Source organism: Gobius niger, assembly GCF_951799975.1.
Source record: "Gobius niger genome assembly, chromosome: 1".
In the NCBI taxonomy this organism is placed as follows: domain Eukaryota; kingdom Metazoa; phylum Chordata; class Actinopteri; order Gobiiformes; family Gobiidae; genus Gobius; species Gobius niger.
This window is the reverse complement of record NC_136852.1, coordinates 72,973,401-72,992,959: the sequence shown is the minus strand read 5'-3', so window position 1 is coordinate 72,992,959 and position 19,559 is coordinate 72,973,401. Positions and strand designations below refer to the sequence as shown.

Sequence of the window (19,559 nt, the reverse complement as noted above, 5' to 3'; positions counted from 1 at the left end):
CCTTAACGAAGATGTGAGACAGGCCTCAACTCTGACAATGTTCAAATCCAGGCTGAAAACAGTTCCGTTTGCCCGTGCATTTGACTGAATGTATTTTATCTACACTCCTGCCTTTTACTGTAATTGATTAATTTTATGTTGATGTCCAGAGGAGAAGGAGGTTAGGTAACTTTGTGTGAACGAGCAAGAAAAATAGTGCTCAAGACAGAGCGAGTCAAAACAAGACTTAAAAATAGTGTTTAAGACAGTGCGAGTCAAAACAAGACTTAAAAATAGTGTTTAAGACAGAGCGAGTCAAAACAAGACCTAAAAATAGTGTCAATACAGAGCGAAATAGTGCTCAAGACAGAGCGAAATAGTGCTCAAGACAGAGCGAGTCAAAACAAGACTTAAAAATGCATATAACTGAAAGAATCTTATCTGCACTCTTGCCTCTTACTGTAATTGATTAATTCTATGTTGATGTTTTTATTGATTGTATTTGTTTTCTTATATTCATGCAACTGTGAAGCACTTTGAATTGCCTTGTGTATGAATTGTGCTCTACAAATAAACTTGCCTTGCCTTGCCTTGCCTTGCCTGTGTTATCCACCTGGCTGACGGCTGTATTATCCACCTGGCTGACGGCTGTATTATCCACCTGGCTGACGGCTGTGTTATCCACCTGGCTGACGGCTGTGTTATCCACCTGGCTGACGGCTGTGTTATTCACCTGGCTGACGGCTGTGTTATTCACCTGGCTGACGGCTGTATTATCCACCTGGCTGACGGCTGTGTTATTCACCTGGCTGACGGCTGTGTTATCCACCTGGCTGACGGCTGTGTTATTCACCTGGCTGACGGCCGATATCTTCACCAGAGTGTCCACCTGGTACAGACCGCTGCAGTCTCCCTCCCGGCTCAGCCTCACGGTGTTCGTGTCCTCGTTGGTCAGAAGTTCGACATCGCTCCACAAGGCCATTTTCAGTCACTGCTAAAAAAAACACAATCAAGAAATTATTAGGTTTTTTTAATTGAAAACACAAAATACAAACTTGGCATTGTGCGGAATCTCTGGCCCTGAAGATGATTTTGAGAAATATCATTGTGCAAATAAGAGATCAAGAACCCTTTTAGCCTCTTAACTCCCACCTGAACATGTTTTCAAATTCTCCAAATCTAAAAGCTTCTTCAAAATAGCGACAAAAAACGAGAAGGAAATGAGGATGTAAATTGACAAAAATCCAGCAAAAAAGTGACAAAAAAACAGCAAAAAAAATGACAATAATCCAGCAAAAAATGGCAAAAATCCAGCAAAAAAAAACCAAAAATCCAGCAAAAAAGTGACAAAAATACAGCAAAAAAGTGACAAAAATCCAGCAAAAAAATGACAAAAATCCAGCAAAAAAGTGACAAATATCCAGCAAAAAAAAATGACAAAAATCCAGCAAAAAAGTGACAAAAATCCAGCAAAAAAATGACAAAAATCCAGCAAAAAAGTGACAAAAATCCAGCAAAAAAATGACAAAAATCCAGCAAAAAAATGACAAAAATCCAGCAAAAAAGTGACAAAAATCCAGCAAAAAAATGACAAAAATCCAGCAAAAAAGTGACAAAAATCCAGCAAAAAAAATGACAAAAATCCAGCAAAAAAGTGACAAAAATCCAGCAAAAAAGTGACAAAAATCCAGCAAAAAAATGACAAAAATCCAGCAAAAAAGTGACAAAAATCCAGCAAAAAAAGTGACAAAAATCCAGCAAAAAAGTGACAAAAATCCAGCAAAAAAATGACAAAAATCCAGCAAAAAAGTGACAAAAATCCAGCAAAAAAGTGACAAAAATCCAGCAAAAAAATGACACAAATCCAGCAAAAAAGTGACAAAAAACCGCAAAAAAATGACAAAAATCCAGCAAAAAAATGACAAAAATCCAGCAAAAAAGTGACAATAATCCTGCAAAAAAAGTGACAAAAATCCAGCAAAAAAAGTGACAAAAATCCAGAAAAAAAGTGACAAAAATCCAGAAAAAAAGTGACAAAAATCCAGAAAAAAAGTGACAAAAATCCAGAAAAAAAGTGACAAAAATCCAGCAAAAAAGTGACAAAAATCCAGCAAAAAATGACAAAAATCCAGCAAAAAAATGACAAAAATCCAGCAAAAAAGTGACAAAAATCCAGCAAAAAAGTGACAAAAATCCAGCAAAAAAATGACGAAAATCCAGCAAAAAAATGACAAAAATCCAGCAAAAAAATGACGAAAATCCAGCAAAAAAATGACGAAAATCCAGCAAAAAAATTACAGAAATCCAGGAAAAAAGTGACAAAAGAGCAGCAAAAAAGTGACAAAAATCCAACAAAAAAGTGACAAAAATCCAACAAAAAAGTGACAAAAATCCAACAAAAAATGGCAAAAATCCAACAAAAAATGGCAAAAATCCAGGAAAAAAGTCACAAAAGAGCAGCAAAAAAGTGACAAAAATCCAGCAAAAAAATGACAAAAGAGCAGCAAAAAAGTGAGAAAAATCCAACAAAAAAGTGAGAAAAATCCAGCAAAAAAGTGACAAAAATCCAGCAAAAAAGTGACAAAAATCCAGCAAAAAAAGTGACAAAAATCCAGCAAAAAAAGAGACAAAAATCCAGCCAAAAAAATGACAAAAATCCAGCAAAAAATGGCAAAAATCCAGCAAAAAAAAAGAGACAAAAATCCAGCCAAAAAATAACAAAAATCCAACAAAAAAGTGACAAAAATCCAGCAAAAAAGTGACAAAAAACAGCAAAAAAATGACAAAAATCCAGCAAAAAAATGACAAAAATCCAGCAAAAAAGTGACAAAAATCCAGCAAAAAAGTGACAATAATCCTGCAAAAAAGTGACAAAAATCCAGCAAAAAGGTAGCATGGTATGTTATGTTATGTTATGTGATTAGCTAATTAAACCTGTTAAAGGAATAGGCCACCGTTTTTACATACTAAGATATGTTCTTACCTCACTTTAGACGTGTTAATATATCCCCGTCTGGTCTTTGTCCGTGCGCACTGTCACGCAAACGGAGCACATACGCAGCTTCTCCCACATGTCACATAGCTCCGAAAAAGCTCACGATAGAAGCTACCAAGCTCTTCCACGTGTTCCCTATTTAAATAAAGTTACGTGAAGTGTTTTCATGCGAAGTATATTTACACAGAAATGTAGCATGTCGATTTTATAAGCAAATAAAAAGGGGGACTATATTGTGAGGCGTAATGATACGAGGAGCAAAACGTCCGCGCAGTAACTCCTAAAGACTTCCCCCGCTCACTTCCGTCAATAAGCTTTAGGAGTTACTGCGCGGACGTTTTACTCCTCGTATCATTACGCCTTACAATATAGTCCCCCTTTTTATCTGCTTATAAAATCGACACGTTACATTTCTGTGTAAATATACTTCGCATGAAAAAACTTCAAGTAACTTTATTTAATTAGGGAACACGTGGAAGAGCTTGGTAGCTTCTATCGTGAGCTTTTTTGGAGCTATATGACATGTGGGAGAGGCTGTATGTGCTCCGTTTGCGTGACAGAGCGCACGGACAAAGACCAGACGGGGATATATTAACTCGACTAAAGTGAGGTAAGAACATATTTTAGTATGTAAAAACGGTGGCCTATTCCTTTAAACCCGTTCATAATCTAATCACTTTCCTTCTTCATGCATAAGGTGTGACACTGACCAAATATCACTTCTAAACCAGTCTTCGTAATTGGCTAAGTTATAAACGATATGAACCCTTCTCCACATAGACCGAGCCTGTTTATGATCACACGGTTCGTTGCAGCTGCGCCACATCCCCAAACTTAGAGGTAAAATGTTTAAATACCGCTTCTTCCGAGAGCTGAAAAGCGTCCGAGCCTCCACGACCATGAACTTTGACGCGAGAAGCTAAATTTCAGCCTGAAAACGAGCCGAGCGCTGCGCCGCTTCACGTTAGAATTTGGCGGGTTGTTACAGGAAGTGAAACGGGGAAAGTGCCGCCCGTTGTTTGGTCTTGAAGGCGCGGAAAGTCCAAGTGTTTCCCTGTTACATGTCTTAACAGAGAACGATCACGCTTTTTTAACAGTAACTTAACTTCTTATGAGTAAAATATTATTTGTCTGCGTATAAATGTGACAATGTGACGTGTTAGGGAAGCGACATTTATTTGCAGTTAAAAAAAAAATGGTATCCTGAAAAGTTAATCTAAGGGAAAACGTCAATGAGGGGCGTGACGGATCCTCTTGGTTGCCAGATCCGTGAGATATAAGGTTAAAAGCGCTCCTTCTACGGTCAATGGTTCAAGAGTTGTATTTAGGGCTGGGCACTGTTGGGTATCGAATAAATAAAAGTATCGCGGGAGCCGAAAAGAAATATTACATTTTATTCATGTTTTTGTGCTTTTTGAACATCAACATTAAAAGATCAAAAAGTGACACACAAGTTGGGGGGAAAAATGGGGGAAATTTGGGAAACAATTAGGAGAAAATTTGGGAATATTAGGGGAAAATTTAGAGGGAAAAAGGAATGGGAGAAAATGGGAAACAAGTGGGAATATTTGAGTAAATTTGGGGGAAGAAATTGGAAAAATGTTTGAAAAAATGTGTGGGGAAATTTTGGGGCAAAAAAAAATATTTGGGGAAAATACGATTTAAAGAGGGGAAAAATTGGGGTACATTTTGGAAAAAAAATGGGGAAAATTGAAAATGTTTTGGAGGGAAAAAAAGGGAATATTGGGGGGAAATTGAGAAAAAAGGATTGGGAAACAAGTGGGAAACAAGTGGGAATATTTGAGTAAATTTGGGGGAAGAAATAGGAAAAATAATTGAAAAAATTGGAAAATTTTGGGGCAAAAAATTATTTGGGGGAAACTTGTGAAAAAACATGATTGAAAGAGGGGAAAAATCGGGGTAAATTTGAAAAAAAAAAAGGGGAAAATTGAAAATGTTTTGGGGGAAAAATTGGAATATTGGGGGAAAATTGAGGAAAAAAGAAAACAGGAAAAAAACACATAAAACTGATGAACATTTGAGTACATTTTTGGAGGAAAATGGGAAAAACTCGGGGCATAAAAATCTATTTGGGGAAAATTTGGGGAAAAAACACGATTTAAAAAGGGGAAAATGGGGGTCGTTTTTTTTTATTTTATTTTTTTTAAATATGTAAAATCTTGGAGAAAATGTGAAAGTGTTTTTTCTGTCCTTTTTTTGGGGGTTGTTTCACCTCAAACAAATGATACAAAAGCAAACGAATACTTTAGTATCGGTATCGAAAACCAAGTACCGATATCTCAAAGAATGTAAAGGCATCAGGCCTAGTTGTATTAGTTCAGTGTCCAACACTTTCTTCATATCTACCTAATGTCAAGATTTTAAAGAGTTTATTCATTTATTTCAATCGGTTAACCTCTTAACTCCCACCTGAACGGATCCCATTTTCTCCAGTTTGGCTTTACCCTAATCAAAAAGCTTCTTGGGAAAAAACACCAAAATAGCCACACAAAAATAAGAAGAAAGCAAGGATGTAAACGCAACAAAAATTCAACAAAAATGTGACAAAAATTCAACCACAATGTGACAAAAATGTGACAAAAATTCAACAAAAAATCAACAAAAATGTGACAAAAACTCAAGAAAAAAATGACAAAAATTCAACAAAAATGTGACAAAAACTCAACAGAAATGTGACAAAAATTCAACAAAAAAATGACAAAAATTCAACAAAAATGTGACAAAAACTCAAGAAAAAAATTGACAAAAATTCAACAAAATGTGACAAAAATTCAACAAAAATTGACAAAAATTCAACAGAAATGTGACAAAAACTCAACAAAAATGTGACAAAAAAATGTGACAAAAAAATGTGACAAAAAAATGTGACAAAAATGTGACAAATGTGACAAAAAAAATGACAAAAATTCAACAAAATGTGACAAAAATTCAACAAAAATTGACAAAAATTCAACAGAAATGTGACAAAAATTCAACAAAAAAATGACAAAAATTCAACAAAAATGTGACAAAAACTCAACAGAAATGTGACAAAAACTCAACAAAAATGTGACAAAAATTCAACAAAAATGTGACAAAAACTCAAGAAAAAAATGACAAAAATTCAACAAAAATGTGACAAAAATTCAACAAAAATGTGACAAAAATTCAACAAAAAAATGACAAAAATTCAACAAAAATGTGACAAAAATTCAACAAAAATGTGACAAAAACTCAAGAAAAAAATGACAAAAATTCAACAAAAATGTGACAAAAATTCAACAAAAATGTGACAAAAATTCAACAAAAATGTGACAAAAACTCAAGAAAAATGTGACAAAAATTCAACAAAAAAGTGACAAAAATTCAATAAAAATGTGACAAAAACTCAACAAAAATGTGACAAAAATTCAACAAAAAAATGACAAAAATTCAAAAAATGTGACAAAAATTCAACAAAAATGTGACAAAAATGAAAAAGAAAAGAAAACATACAAAAGGTGACACAACACAGCAACAACGCGAGGAAAAAGACAACTTTTGTGGGTCTTAGCTTTCAAATGAGGCGTTACACAGCCAAAAAGAGGACAGAATGCATTTGGTTCAGGCGGGTGGCAAGAGGTTAAACATGATTATAAATCGCGATCTAATGAAACGTGACCCTCGACGAGCCCCGTAGACGCACAGACTGAACCTGGCGCCCCGGGCCGTGAGTCAGAGCCGCTGAACTCTCCGTCGTCATTGCGGAGACGGAGGATCGACCAAACACGGTTTTCGTGACACAGAAGCAAAACAAGAGGCCAGTCCGGCACGTAATATGTCGGTGAGTTCAGGAATAAACAATATAAACGACCCTCGTGGTTTGGATTGATTAGTCCGCGTTAACCGGGACAGTTTATGTATGAATGTCTTTTCCTAAAAATGGCGATTAGCATTAGCACCGTTAGCTTCAGGCCCAGCTGCAGCACAACAACAGAAATGTAGCGATGTGGGGTTTTATAATGCTTTTAATGTTTTTTTTTCTTCTGTGTCTTAACATATATATTAGAAATCATGTCGGTGTAATAATACAGGTTTGATAATGAGCAAACATTTCGAAACAAAGACTATAATTTCCAACATATGCAGCTTCTTCTTCTCCATCCCAGTTCGATGGGATATTTGTTGTCGATGTTTGTTTCGGTTGTTCGGGCTTTTATGTTTCCTCTCCCCTGGTTTCAGGCCAGTGACAGTGACTCTGCGGACGTGAAAAGAGGATCTTCTCCTGCGGGACACAGAAAGTCCTTCAGCATGGAGCCCAGCAGGTCCCCCCGCAGCTCCAAACGGCACCACTCCCGGTCCCGCTCCAAGGACAGGAAACGTGAGTGCGGCTTTAACGGTCTACCCAAGCACCATGTGTTCTTACCTGAGCTGAGACGAGTTCATGTGTACCTGTCTGGTCTTCACGCGTGTCCTCAGTCACGTAAATACAGCACAGACGGCGTTAGCGTTTAGCCTCTCCTCCTCTATAGCTCCAAACCAGGTGAAGATAGAAGCTACCGAGCTGAAATTTAAACAATGTGGATTTTCTAAGCGGATAAAAAGGGAACTATGTTGTAAGGCGTAATAATAATAATAAGGAACACAGTACAGTAAAGTGAAGATATTACTGCACGGTTGTCGAACTACCGTAAATGCTCTAATACTGGCCTGTATTCCATTAGAGGCCGGGTCTCCGACAGAGGCCGGGTCTCCGACAGGGGCCGGGTCTCCGACAGGGGCCGGGTCTCCGACAGGGGCCGGGTCTCCGACAGAGGCCGGGTCTCCGACAGGGGCCGGGTTCGCGGCTGGCGGAGGCAAATTAAAGCCGGTCTCTAAAACAGGCCGGGGCTTTTATTAGAAACTATAGAGGTAGAAATATTCCCCATGTTAGGAATTTGCCTCATACTGGTGTAAATGACCCTCACAACAACAACAACAACAACAACAACAACAACAACAACAACAGGTCTGAGGGTCTGCTGGGAACGTCTGGCGGATCCCTCTGTCAGTGGGGTCTTCAACTCCCACCTCCGGAAGAGCTTCACCCAGATTCCGGGGGAGGCGGGGGACATGGAGTCAGAGTGGACTCTGTTCTCCTCCTCCATTGTCGATGCGGCTGCTCGTAGTTGTGGCCGTAAGGTCTCTGGTGCCTGTCGCGGCGGCAATCCCCGAACCCGGTGGTGGCGCCCGGAAGTAAGGGATGCCGTCAAGCTGAAGAAGGAGTCCTACCTGGCCTTGTTGGCTTGTGGGACTCCTGAGGCAGCTGAGAGGTACCGGCAGGCCAAGCGTGCTGCAGCTCGTGCGGTCGCGGAGGCTAAAACTCGGGTCTGGGAGGAGTTCGGGGAGGCCATGGAGGAAGACTATCGGTCGGCCTCGAAGAGATTCTGGCAAACCATCCGGCGCCTCAGGAGGGGGAAGCAGTGCTTCACCAACACTGTGTACAGTGCGGGTGGGGGGCTGCTGACCTCGACTGGGGATGTCGTCGGGTGGTGGAAGGAGTACTTCGAGGACCTCCTCAATCCCGCCGTCACGTCTTCCGATGAGGAAGCAGAGGCTGAGGACTCGGAGGTGGGCTCGCCCATCACCGGGGCTGAAGTCACCAAGGTGGTGAGAAAGCTCCTTGGTGGCAAGGCTCCGGGGGTGGATGAGATTCGCCCTGAGTACCTTAAGTCTCTGGATGTTGTAGGACTGTCTTGGCTGACGCGTCTCTGCAACATCGCGTGGCGGTCGGGGACAGTGCCCCTGGATTGGCAGACCGGGGTGGTGGTCCCTCTCTTTAAAAAGGGGGATCGGAGGGTGTGTTCCAATTACAGAGGAATCACCCTCCTTAGCCTCCCCGGTAAGGTCTATTCCGGGGTGCTGGAGAGGAGGATCCGGCCGATAGTTGAACCTCGGATCCAGGAGGAACAATGCGGTTTTCGTCCTGGTCGTGGCACACTGGACCAACTCTATACCCTTCATCGGGTACTCGAGGGTTCGTGGGAGTTCGCCCAACCAGTCCACATGTTTTTTGTGGATCTGGAGAAAGCGTTCGACCGCGTCCCTCGTGGTGCCCTGTGGGGGGTGCTCCGGGAGTATGGGGTCCGGGGCCCTCTGCTAAGGGCTGTCCGTTCCCTGTATGAGCAGCAGGAGCTTGGTTCGCATTGCCGGCAGTAAGTCAGACCTGTTCCCGGTGCGTGTTGGTCTCCGCCAGGGCTGCCCTTTGTCACCGGTTCTGTTCATTACTTTTATGGACAGAATTTCTAGGCGCAGCCAGGGGCCGGAGGGTGTCCGGTTTGGGAGCCTCAGAGTCTCATCTCTGCTGTTTGCGGACGATGTTGTTCTGATGGCTTCAACGAACCGGGACCTTCAGCACGCTCTGGGGCGGTTTGCAGCCGAGTGTGTAGCGGCTGGGATGAGGATCAGCACCTCCAAATCCGAGGCCATGGTTCTCCACCGGAAAAAGGTGGCTTCCCCTCTTCAGGTCGGTGGGGAGTCCTTACCTCAAGTGGAGGAGTTCAAGTATCTCGGGGTCTTGTTCACGAGTGGGGGACGGATGGAGCGTGAGATCGATAGACGGATCGGTGCGGCGTCAGCAGTGATGCGGTCGCTGTATCGGTCTGTCGTGGTGAAGAGGGAGCTGAGTCGGGGCAAAGCTCTCGATTTACCGATCGATCTACGTTCCCACCCTCACCTATGGTCATGAGATTTGGGTCATGACCGAAAGGACAAGATCGCGAATACAAGCGGCCGAAATGAGTTTCCTTCGCAGGGTGTCTGGGCGCACCCTCCGAGATCGGGTGAGGAGCTCAGTTACCCGGGAGGAGCTCGGAGTAGAGTCGCTGCTCCTTCACGTTGAAAGGAGCAGCTGAGGTGGCTCGGGCATCTGTTTCGGATGCCTCCTGGTCGCCTCCCGCGGGAGGTGTTCCAGGCATGTCCTAGTGGGACAAGGCCTCGTGGAAGGCCCAGGACACGGTGGTGGGACTATGTCTCCGAGCTGGCCTGGTGTCGCCTCGGGGTCCCCCCAGAACAGCTGGAGGAGGTGTGTGTGGATCGGGAAGTTTGGGCATCTCTGCTGAGACTGCTGCCCCCGCGACCCGGCCCCGGATAAAGCGGAAGAAAATGGATGGATGGATGGATGGTGTAAATGAAAACTCACGTGCAGGAAGTAACAAACGGGAATCCGGGCCGAGGGGGACGCTGCGGAGGAGCTGATCCGAGCATAACTTTGACACAGATTTAGCCACTTTTCAAACCTCCTGTGACGAAACAGGGCAAACAACAAATGTTGTGTGACCCTCCAGGGCTTTAATAAAGTTGCCATCGCGTCTTCAAAGCACGTCCAGCTGCTCCGTGTGCAGGTCAGTCCCACGCCTCAAAATAACTCCTCCCATCAGCGCGAGCGTCTCGTCTTCTCTCGGGTCAGTCTCATGATCGATCACAAACACAAACGCTCCGTCTAAACTCGCCTTTTACACAAGATAACAACAAATAATCCGGTCCGCGGTAAAAACGAAACAGAAACCTGCAGTGACATTGATGTCAAAGCTCCGCTAACAGCAACGAAACACTTCCTGTTGTCCCGACAAAATAAAAGGCGTCAATGTTCCATCCGCTGGGAGAGGGTTTGAAATGTTAATTAATAAATGAACCTAATATTTTAGGTGCAAATGGACAAAAATATCGTTTTTCTTAATTTTCCTGGTCGTCTGTTTTGCTCAAATAGAAATAAAGGCCTGTCTCTAATTGTGGCCTGGTTCCAATAAAGGCCTGGTCCCAGATGCCCTTGAGTAAATAAAGGCCCCGGGTTAGGGTTAGGTCTATATTAGAGCATTTACGGTACTCCTGGTATTATTACGCCTTACAAATATAGTTCCCTTTTTATCCACTTCACCTGGTTTGGAGCTCTAGAGGAGCAGAGGCTAAATGCTAACGCCGTCTGTGCTGTGTTTACGTGACTGAGGACACGCGTGAAGACCAGACAGGTACACATGAACTCGTCTAAGCTAAGAACATATCTCAGAATGTAAAAACGGTGCCTGTTCCTTTAACTCGGTTGTATTGATGGTTTATTTTTGCCGTGTCCAGGTGGCAGAAAACACAGACGAAGTCGCAGCCGGAGCAAAGAGGTAAATAACACTTTTTTACGTTGTCATTTGAATAGAATATTTACATCTTTGTTAGAAGTTTTGAGCTTAAGACTGAGGTGAGTATGTTTACAGAAGTAATGAGCTCTCATTTGGTCAGGAGTTTTGTTTTTTTTCCATCTTTTTTTTCTTTTATTATTTTGTAATGAAGAGTAGCTTTATGTGTTTTATCAAATAGTGCCAATTAATGTTGGAATTTGTGTAGATCAAATGATAACATTTGTACAATAAATCATACTCAGCGTGCTAATGCACGAAGAGACTGAACTGAAGACCCTGCTGACATAGCAAAAAGTATGTCTTCTACGGGGACAGGTAACTATCTGCATTTAGATTCTGTTTGTCTCACTTTGCATTGTAGAAAAACAAGGATTTGATTTGACTAATGCTAAGTTAACCCCTAAACTGGATTCTTATGGCAAATCTTTAGTTTGTCCCTGGGGGGAAACGACTGCTTAAGAAACAAGAAGTCACTTTGCTGCAAAACGTTTAAGTTCTGATGAATAAACCTGTCGGTTTAATAATAATAACACATTTTTCTACAGAAGAAAAGTGTGTTATTAATGTTTATATGGACAGGTTTACATCTAAAGAATTAATGATTTGAAATCCCGGCCTGATCATTTGTCATAAGCATTTGGGGTGTCTCACATAAATACTTTAATTATGGAGCTGATGCCTAAAACACCTTTAGTTTTAAATGCATATTAATCGAAAGCACTTTTCCAGGTTGTCAACAATGTTGATACCGTCTGCTCTCGGCCCTGGTACTAACTTTTTTTGTTGCACTATTTTCCTGAAAGAGACAACTTCTTCTTAAAACAGGCACGGAAGAGGGACCACGACAAGGCTTCCAAATCGCACAAAAAATGCGAGGACCCAGACAGACAGTCGGAGAACGGGGAGGAGCGATCGAGGCGGAAAGAGCGAAAGGCTTCCAGAGAGCGCAGCCCGTCCCGCTCCCTGTCCCGAGAGAGGTCAGTGTCCCGTCCGCAGAGGAGCAGCACGTGTGGGAGGATCGTCAGGTCTGAATGGGGCCTGTTTTGCTTTTAGGCGCCATCACAGCAAGAGCAAGGACAAGCGGAAGTCCAGGTCTCGCAGCAGAGAGAAAAAGAAGAAGGCCAGGTCCAGATCAGGCTCCAGGTCCAAACACCGGCATCAGAGCAAGAGCCGCAGCAAGAGCAGGTTCCTCCTCCTTCCTCTCACTTTTATACTTGGTTTTCAACACGGATACTACATTATTTGTCCTTTAGAACCATAAAGCAGATCATGTTAATTTAATCCATTTCCTTCCATTTCACTTCTTTGCATTTGTGTTATTTGTTTGAGGCGAAGCAACAAAGAAACTTCCTTTAATGACAAAAGGGCAGAAAAAACACACAAAAAAAGAAATTCCCTACATTTTTAACACATTTTTTTTCACGATTTTTGCCCCAAATATTTCCATATTAGTACATTTTTCCCCCCAAAAAAATAACCCCAATTTTTTCAAAAAAAATTCCCTCAAATTTTGCAGCAAACTTTCCCAGTTGTTCCCCATGTTTCTTCTCTTCCAGCTCACATTAACTATGGTCTAATTATTTATTCATAAAGACGTCCAAAAATGGTGACAATATGTTTTTTATTCCATGGAAAAATGGGAAATTTTTGGGGCAAAAAAATGTATTTGGGGAAAACTTGTGAAAAAACACGATTTAAAGAGGGAAAAAATTGGGGTAAATTGAAAATGTTTTGGGGGAAAATATTGGAATATTGGGGGGAAATTGAGAAAAAGGTAAAAAAAACACATAAAACTGAGGAACATTTGAGTAATTTTTGGGGGGAAATGGGAAAAACTCGGGGCAAAAAAAAATCGATTTGGGAAAAAAAAAAATTCCCCTTTTTTCTATTTTCTTTTTTTTTTTTTTTTTTTTTTTTCCTCCTCCTCCTTTCTTCATAAGGGCGTCCAAAAATGGTGACACTATGTTTTTTTAATTCCATGAAAAAATGGGAAAATTTGGGGGCAAAAAAAAAAATGTATTTGGGGAAAACTTGTGAAAAAACACGATTTAAAGAGGGGGAAAATTGAAAATGTTTTGGGGGAGAACTTGGAATATTGGCGGATAATTGAGAAAAAAAAACACATAAAACTGAGGAACATTTAAGTAAATTTTGGGGGGCAAATGGGAAAAACTCTATTTGGGGAGAAAAAAATGTCCACTTTTTTCTAAATTTGTTTCTATTTTTTCCTCCCAATTTTGCAGCAAACTTTCCCAGTTGTTCCCCATGTTTCTTCTCTTCCAGCTCACATGAACTATGGTCTAATTATTTCTTCATAAAGGCGTCCGAAAGTGGTGACAATATGTTTTTTTATTCCATGGGAAAATGGGAAGATTTTGGAAAACTTGTGGGAAAAACACGATTTAAAGAGGGGGGAAATTGGGGTAAATTTGGGGGGGAAAATTGAAAATGTTTTGGGGGGAAAAAACACATAAAACTGAGGAACATTTGAGTAAATTTTGGAGGAAAATGAAAAAAAAAAAATCTATTTGGGGGGGGAAAAAATCCACTTTTTTCTAATTTTTTCCTCCCAGTTTTGCAGCAAACTTTCCCAGTTGTTCCCCATGTTTCTTCTCTTCCAGCTCACATGAACTATGGTCTAATTATTTCTTCATAAAGACGTCCAATAATGGTGTCAGAAATGTGATTCTTGATACATTGTGACAAAAGCTTCTTGTCTGAACTCCTTCATTGTTCTCTTTGAACCAGGGAGCGGAAGAAGAGACCAGAGAAAGTGCGTCGGAGGAGTCGAAGTCGCACTCCCAGCCCCCCCAACTTCAGAGGCCGGAACACGGCTATGGACGCACAGGAGGCCCTGGCCCGGAGGTACAGACACTCGTTACTTTATTTTGAACATGTGAGCAAGACAACACACCTTTACAACATTATAAACGTAAAGGCTGGTACAAATCAAAAAGACAAAAGCAAACCTGCCAGTTCCCTTGAAAAGCCAAATACAAATGTCCCAAAAGGAGTGAGGAGAAAATTAACTTATTAAACCCCACCCCCTATTTCAAAAACAGATTGATAACATCACTTTCCTGTTCCAATATAGTTACTCAAAACTCAAAATAAAAATTGCTAATTGTAAATTTATGGTCATAAGTACTCCTGAGGCTGTACAAATTTTGTGAGAAAATGTTTTCGTATATTGTTTGGTAAGGTATTCTGCTGTACTCTGAACATTATTTGGGCTGTTTGATAATCTACAAGGTCAGTGAGTTTAACCCCTTAACTCCCACCTGAACCGAGCACATTTTCTCCAGTTTGCCTTTACCCCAATCCAAAAGCTTCTGGAAAAAAGCTGTGAAAATAGCGACAAAACTGAGACGAAAACAATGATGGAAATGTGACAAAAAAGTGAGAAAACATTGACACAAAAGTGACGAAAAATTGATGAAAAAGTGGCAAAAATGTCACAAGAAATTGACAAAAAATGGAAGAAAAAATGAGCAAAATGTAACAAAAAATACCAAAAAAATTATTTAAAAAATGGACAAAAAAATGACACAAATTTGACCAAAAATTACCCAAAAAAATGGGATAAAAATGTGATCAAAATTGACAAAAAATGTACAAAAAAATGTGACAAAAAAATTACAAAAATATGACCAAAAAATGAGCAAAATGTAACAAAAAATACCAACAATTTGATTTAAAAAATGACAAAAAATTGACCAAAAAATACCAAAAAAATGACTAAAAATGTGATCAAAATTGACAAAAAAATGACAAAAATGTTACAAAAAATGACCAAAAAAAGTTACAAAAATGAGTTGAATACCCAACAAAACAATTATGGGAAAAAATTCTGATGACGTGAGGAAAAAGATCCTCTCGGTTCAGGCGGGAGTTAAGAGGTTAATTTAGTTTTACTTAAATTTGGGGTGAGTTTGTTAGAATCAAACCATGATTTTATTTTTTTTAATTCTACGCTTATTACTTCTATTAGTTGATCAACACTACTGCAAATATTCCAGGAGATTATTCTGAACCGTCTTTAACCCCAGTGCTTCTGCCTCAGACTGGAACGGGCCAAGAAGCTGCAGGAGCAGAAGGAGAAGGACCTGATAGAGAAGCAGCACCAGCAGCACCAGGAGATCGCTGCAGGTGAGTCGCGCTCAGTATCGCATCGTTCAGAAACAAACACGTGTTGTCAAACTGTGTTTAATTCCCAGCTGCTGCTCCTACAGCCGCCGCGGCCGCCGCTGCCGTGGCCACGACCCCGGGCCTGGACGTGGCGGCTCTGCTGGCCTCCGGAACACAAGTCACGCCGCAGATCGCCATGGCGGCGCAGATGGCCGCGCTCCAGGCCAAAACGCTGGCGGAGACGGGCATCGCGGTGCCCAGCTACTACAACCCCGCGGCCGTCAACCCCATGAAGTTCGCAGAGCAGGAGAAGAAGAGGAAGATGCTCTGGCAGGGGAAGAAGAAGGAAGGAGTGGTGAGACTTCTCTTTACGTCCAGCCAGAACCAGCTGGACTTTCACCACTTAAAGCTACAACTTCCAGAAGGAGGAGTCGGCGACTGCGTCCCACGGGTTTAGGGCTGGGGACGATTTTCGTTTCGATTCAATACCTATACTAAAGTAATATTCGTATAGAACCAGAAAACAGATCAATAATGTTAATTTATTCCTTTTCCTTCCATTTAAGTTATTTTGCATTTGGATTTTTTGTTTGAGGTGAAACAATCAGGAAACTTCCTTTCACTACAAAAGGGCAGAAAAAACACTTTCCAAGTTTTATCTCCCCAATTCTCCCGAAAGTTAAACTTAAATTTCCTACATTTTTTCCCATTTAAAAGATAAATACGTTTTTCACCTTTGTTTTCCCACAATTTCCCCAAATTTCCCCCCAATATTAATGTTTTTTCCCCCATCTTTTCCAAATATTAAAAAAAAAAAATTGCCCCAAATTTTCCCCCTTTTCCCCCCAAATTGATCCAAATTTTCCACATGCTTTTCAAAATTTTTGTACGTTTTTTTTTTTTTTTTCAATAACTACATTTTTACCAAATTTTTCCACTTTTTTCTTTTTTTTTTGATTTCTGTTTCACTTTATTTCTTTAAAATGTTGTTAACCAACAACATCAAAACTTGAATATAAAGATTTATATTCATTTTCAGTTCCTGCTTTTGATCCTTTTTTTTTTTTTTTTTTGATACCTGTAGAACCTAATAAACCTTTTTATTTTTTATTATTATTTTTTATTTATTTAGCAGGGACAGTGCATATTAATGAGCATCTGTAATTACAGTGTAAATATGCCCGATTATAGCAAACATGCTCTTTTCCATCTTCCCTCGGCAGAAACAATTATAACTTACATGGACTGAGGATCCTGTTCCCATAATGCGTCCCCTTTACAGACAACACAGTCTGACCGAACGTGGTGCTTCTGATTCCAAACTGCAGCGCTAAGTATTAGTATTAGCTCAGTATTAGACACATGACACAAACCATTGAACTTTCCACTGTCACAACAAAGTAAAACGTCCAGGAAAAGCCTGTCCAGCTGGTTCCACTGATTCTAATGGTTGGCATTGGCATCAAATGTTCTGAACTAAATTGTATTTCCTTGTTTAAAGGACAAGTCCCAGTCGGCAGAGCTCTGGGAGAAGCTGAATTTTGGGAATAAAAATCAAAATGTTAAATTTCGGAAGCTGATGGGCATAAAGGTAAGTCTGTGTCAAAGAACATTACAATTATATTATTTTATATTAATCCATGTGCTCAGTTTGGCTCAAAGTGAAAGATCTGATGAACCTTAAGGACCATTTATGTTTGTCTATCCCTGTTCAATCTGGACCAACTCAAATTACCCCGAGCAATTGTTTCTACTTTATATTTTTAGCTTAGTTTATTTCAGGGGTAGGCAACGTCAGGCCCGTGGGCCAAATCCGGCCCTCCAGCACAGAACCTCTGGCCCCCAAGATGAAAAAATAGATCAAATACTTGTTAAAGTTTTCTAAAAATGTGAGAAATAGTGTCAGTATTTTAACCCCTTAACTCCCGCCTGAACCGAGCACATTTTCTCCAGTTTGGCTTTACCCCAGTCCAAAAGCTTCTGGAAAAAAGCTGAGACGAAAACAATGATGGAAATGGGACAAAAAAGTGAGAAAACATTGACAAAAAAGTGATGAAAAATTGATGAAAAAGTGGCAAAAATGTCACAAGAAATTGACAAAAAATTGACGAAAAAAATTGACTAAATTTGATTAAAAAATTGACAAAAATTTGACCAAAAAAATGACAAAAAATTGATAAACTGACGAAAAAATGACAAAAAATTGACCATAAAATTTGACAAAAAAAATAAAATTTGACAAAAAAAATAAAATTTGACAAAAAATGACCAAAAAATGTGATTAAAAAAAATGACAAAAATGTGACAATGACAAAAGTTACAAAAATGAGTTGAATACCCAACAAAAAAAGATGGAAAAAAATCTGATGACGTGAGGAAAAAGCACCTCTCGGTTCAGGCGGAAGTTAAGAGGTTAATGTCCTGTCAGAACATCCCGTTCTGTCATATGTGATGTTAAACAGTGATTCTCTACTGGGGGGTCGGGACCCAAAAGTGGGTCACGGAGCCATTTTCAGTGGGTCGTGAGTCTAAAGGGAACTTTTATTCAACATTTTCCATCTGAAACTGCGTAGAAACACTAACTGTGTCTGTTATAATGAATGTTATTGGGTTGTTTTGATCATAATTTCAGTCTTAAAGGGAAATATTTATACGATAAATTACAGTTTTCTTTGGGTCCGAGGGTAAAGGTGGATCCCAAAGCCGCCTGAGAACCTCTGATGTAAAACCTTTGCAGAAAATAGTCCTTTACTTTAGGTACAATGTTGAGGTTTTGGGGATGATGAAAATCTCCCTCCTGGTTTATTTGAATGTGAACATGTGGGTCTGGTTTATTTGAATGTGAACATGTGGGTCTGGTTTATTTGAATGTGAACATGTGGGTCTGTTTCCTTGCACAGGGAGAAGAGGAGGAGGAAACTGCCACGCCTCTGAATGAGGATGGTCTGAAGACTCTGCAGAAGCAGGAGGAGATGTTCAGGAACCTGGACGTGCAGTACGAGATGGCCCGCTCACAGACGCACACGCAGAGGGGCATGGGGCTGGGCTTCTCCTCCTCCTTCTCCCGGGGGCCGGAGCAGATGTAGCAGCGCGTGGGACACATGATCAAGGGACTGCTTTCTCCTTCAGCCTGCATGGATCTGTGGTGTATTTATAACCTGTGACGCGATGTCTGTGTAAATATGGAAAGGCTGATTTCTCTCAGCATTTACAAACTGTACGTCAGTCATACTGATGCTGGTCAAAGACTTGTTTTAATAATGTAGTATTTTTTCTATTTTAACTTCTGTTCATGTGACCGTTTGAACATTTACTAAACTGTTATTTAAATGATGTTTACATAGACTGAGCAACGGCAGCTGAGATATGTGCAAAGAACACGCTTCGATATTTGAAAAGTACATTTATTCATGATTGGTTTATCTGTGACATGACGACTACTCGCTGCACTGGGACTGTTTCAGACGTGCTTTCAATAAACATGTTTATGTTGTACATCCTTATTCTAATCTTTATTCAGCAGGGAAGTCTTACATCGTTAAAGTATTAGGTTTGATCATGCCAAATTTAACTCCCGCCTGAACCGAGAGGATTTTTTTCCTCACGTCATCAGAATTTTTTTCCCATCATTTTTCTGTTGGGTATTCAACTCATTTTTGAAACTTTTTAGTCATTTTTTGTCACATTTCTGAAATTTTTTCGTCCATTTTTTTTTTTTCTTCAAATTTTTGTCATTTTTTTTGTCACATTTGTGCTTTTTTTGGGTCAATTTTTTGTCATTTTTTTGTCACATTTCTGTCATTTTTTCGTCCATTTTTTATCAATTTTTTGTCATTTTTTGTCACATTTCTGTCATTTTTTCATCAATTTTTTATCAAATTTTTCTCATTTTTTTGTCACATTTCTATCATTTTTTTGTCCATTTTTTAACAATTTTTTTTGGTCATTTTTTGTCACATTGTCATTTTTTCGTCCATTTTTTTAATCAAATTTTTGTCTTTTTGTCACATTTCTGTCATTTTTTCGTCCATTTTTTATCAATTTTTTGTCATTTTTTTGTCACATTTCTATCATTTTTTCGTCCATCTTTTATCAAATTTTTGTAATTTTTTGTCACATTTGTGCTTTTTTTTTGTCACATTTCTGTCATTTTTTCATCAATTTTTTATCAATTTTTTGTCATTTTTTGTGATGGCATTAAAAAGGTATTTAAAAAGTCTTACATTTCACTAGCTGCCCTGTTCATAATGGAGCTCTAATCACCAAGTCCATATTTGACTCAGTTAAGTTTCAAAAAGAAGCAGAACACT

General features: G+C 40.0%; 2 protein-coding genes across 3 annotated transcripts in view; one reads left to right on the top strand and one right to left on the bottom strand.

The window, feature by feature from the left end:
* Positions 1-3,923, bottom strand: part of kntc1 (kinetochore associated 1) — a 68,846-nt gene extending 64,923 nt beyond the window's left edge. Inside the window, exons 1-2 of the mRNA XM_079551591.1 lie at positions 3,832-3,923; positions 833-973 (exon numbers count right to left, since the gene is read on the bottom strand). Of these exons, the coding sequence (XP_079407717.1) occupies positions 833-961 (129 nt within the window). The 5' untranslated portion in view covers positions 962-973; positions 3,832-3,923. The remainder of the gene's footprint in view (positions 1-832; positions 974-3,831) is intronic.
* A 2,751-nt stretch (positions 3,924-6,674) lies between these two features.
* rsrc2 (arginine/serine-rich coiled-coil 2) lies at positions 6,675-18,723 on the top strand. 2 transcript variants are annotated; one of them, XM_079552721.1, is made up of 10 exons: positions 6,675-6,797; positions 7,196-7,334; positions 11,063-11,103; positions 11,947-12,098; positions 12,175-12,306; positions 13,870-13,986; positions 15,185-15,270; positions 15,354-15,604; positions 16,751-16,840; positions 18,150-18,723. In XM_079552721.1, exons 1-10 carry the CDS (start codon positions 6,792-6,794, stop codon positions 18,333-18,335), a joined length of 1,200 nt encoding a protein of 399 aa, XP_079408847.1. In that variant the 5' UTR covers positions 6,675-6,791; the 3' UTR covers positions 18,336-18,723. The 2 variants fall into 2 exon arrangements, with proteins under 2 accessions (XP_079408847.1, XP_079408846.1); XM_079552720.1 differs by having other exon boundaries at positions 15,339-15,604; positions 18,150-18,722.
* The last annotated feature ends 836 nt before the right edge of the window (positions 18,724-19,559 follow it).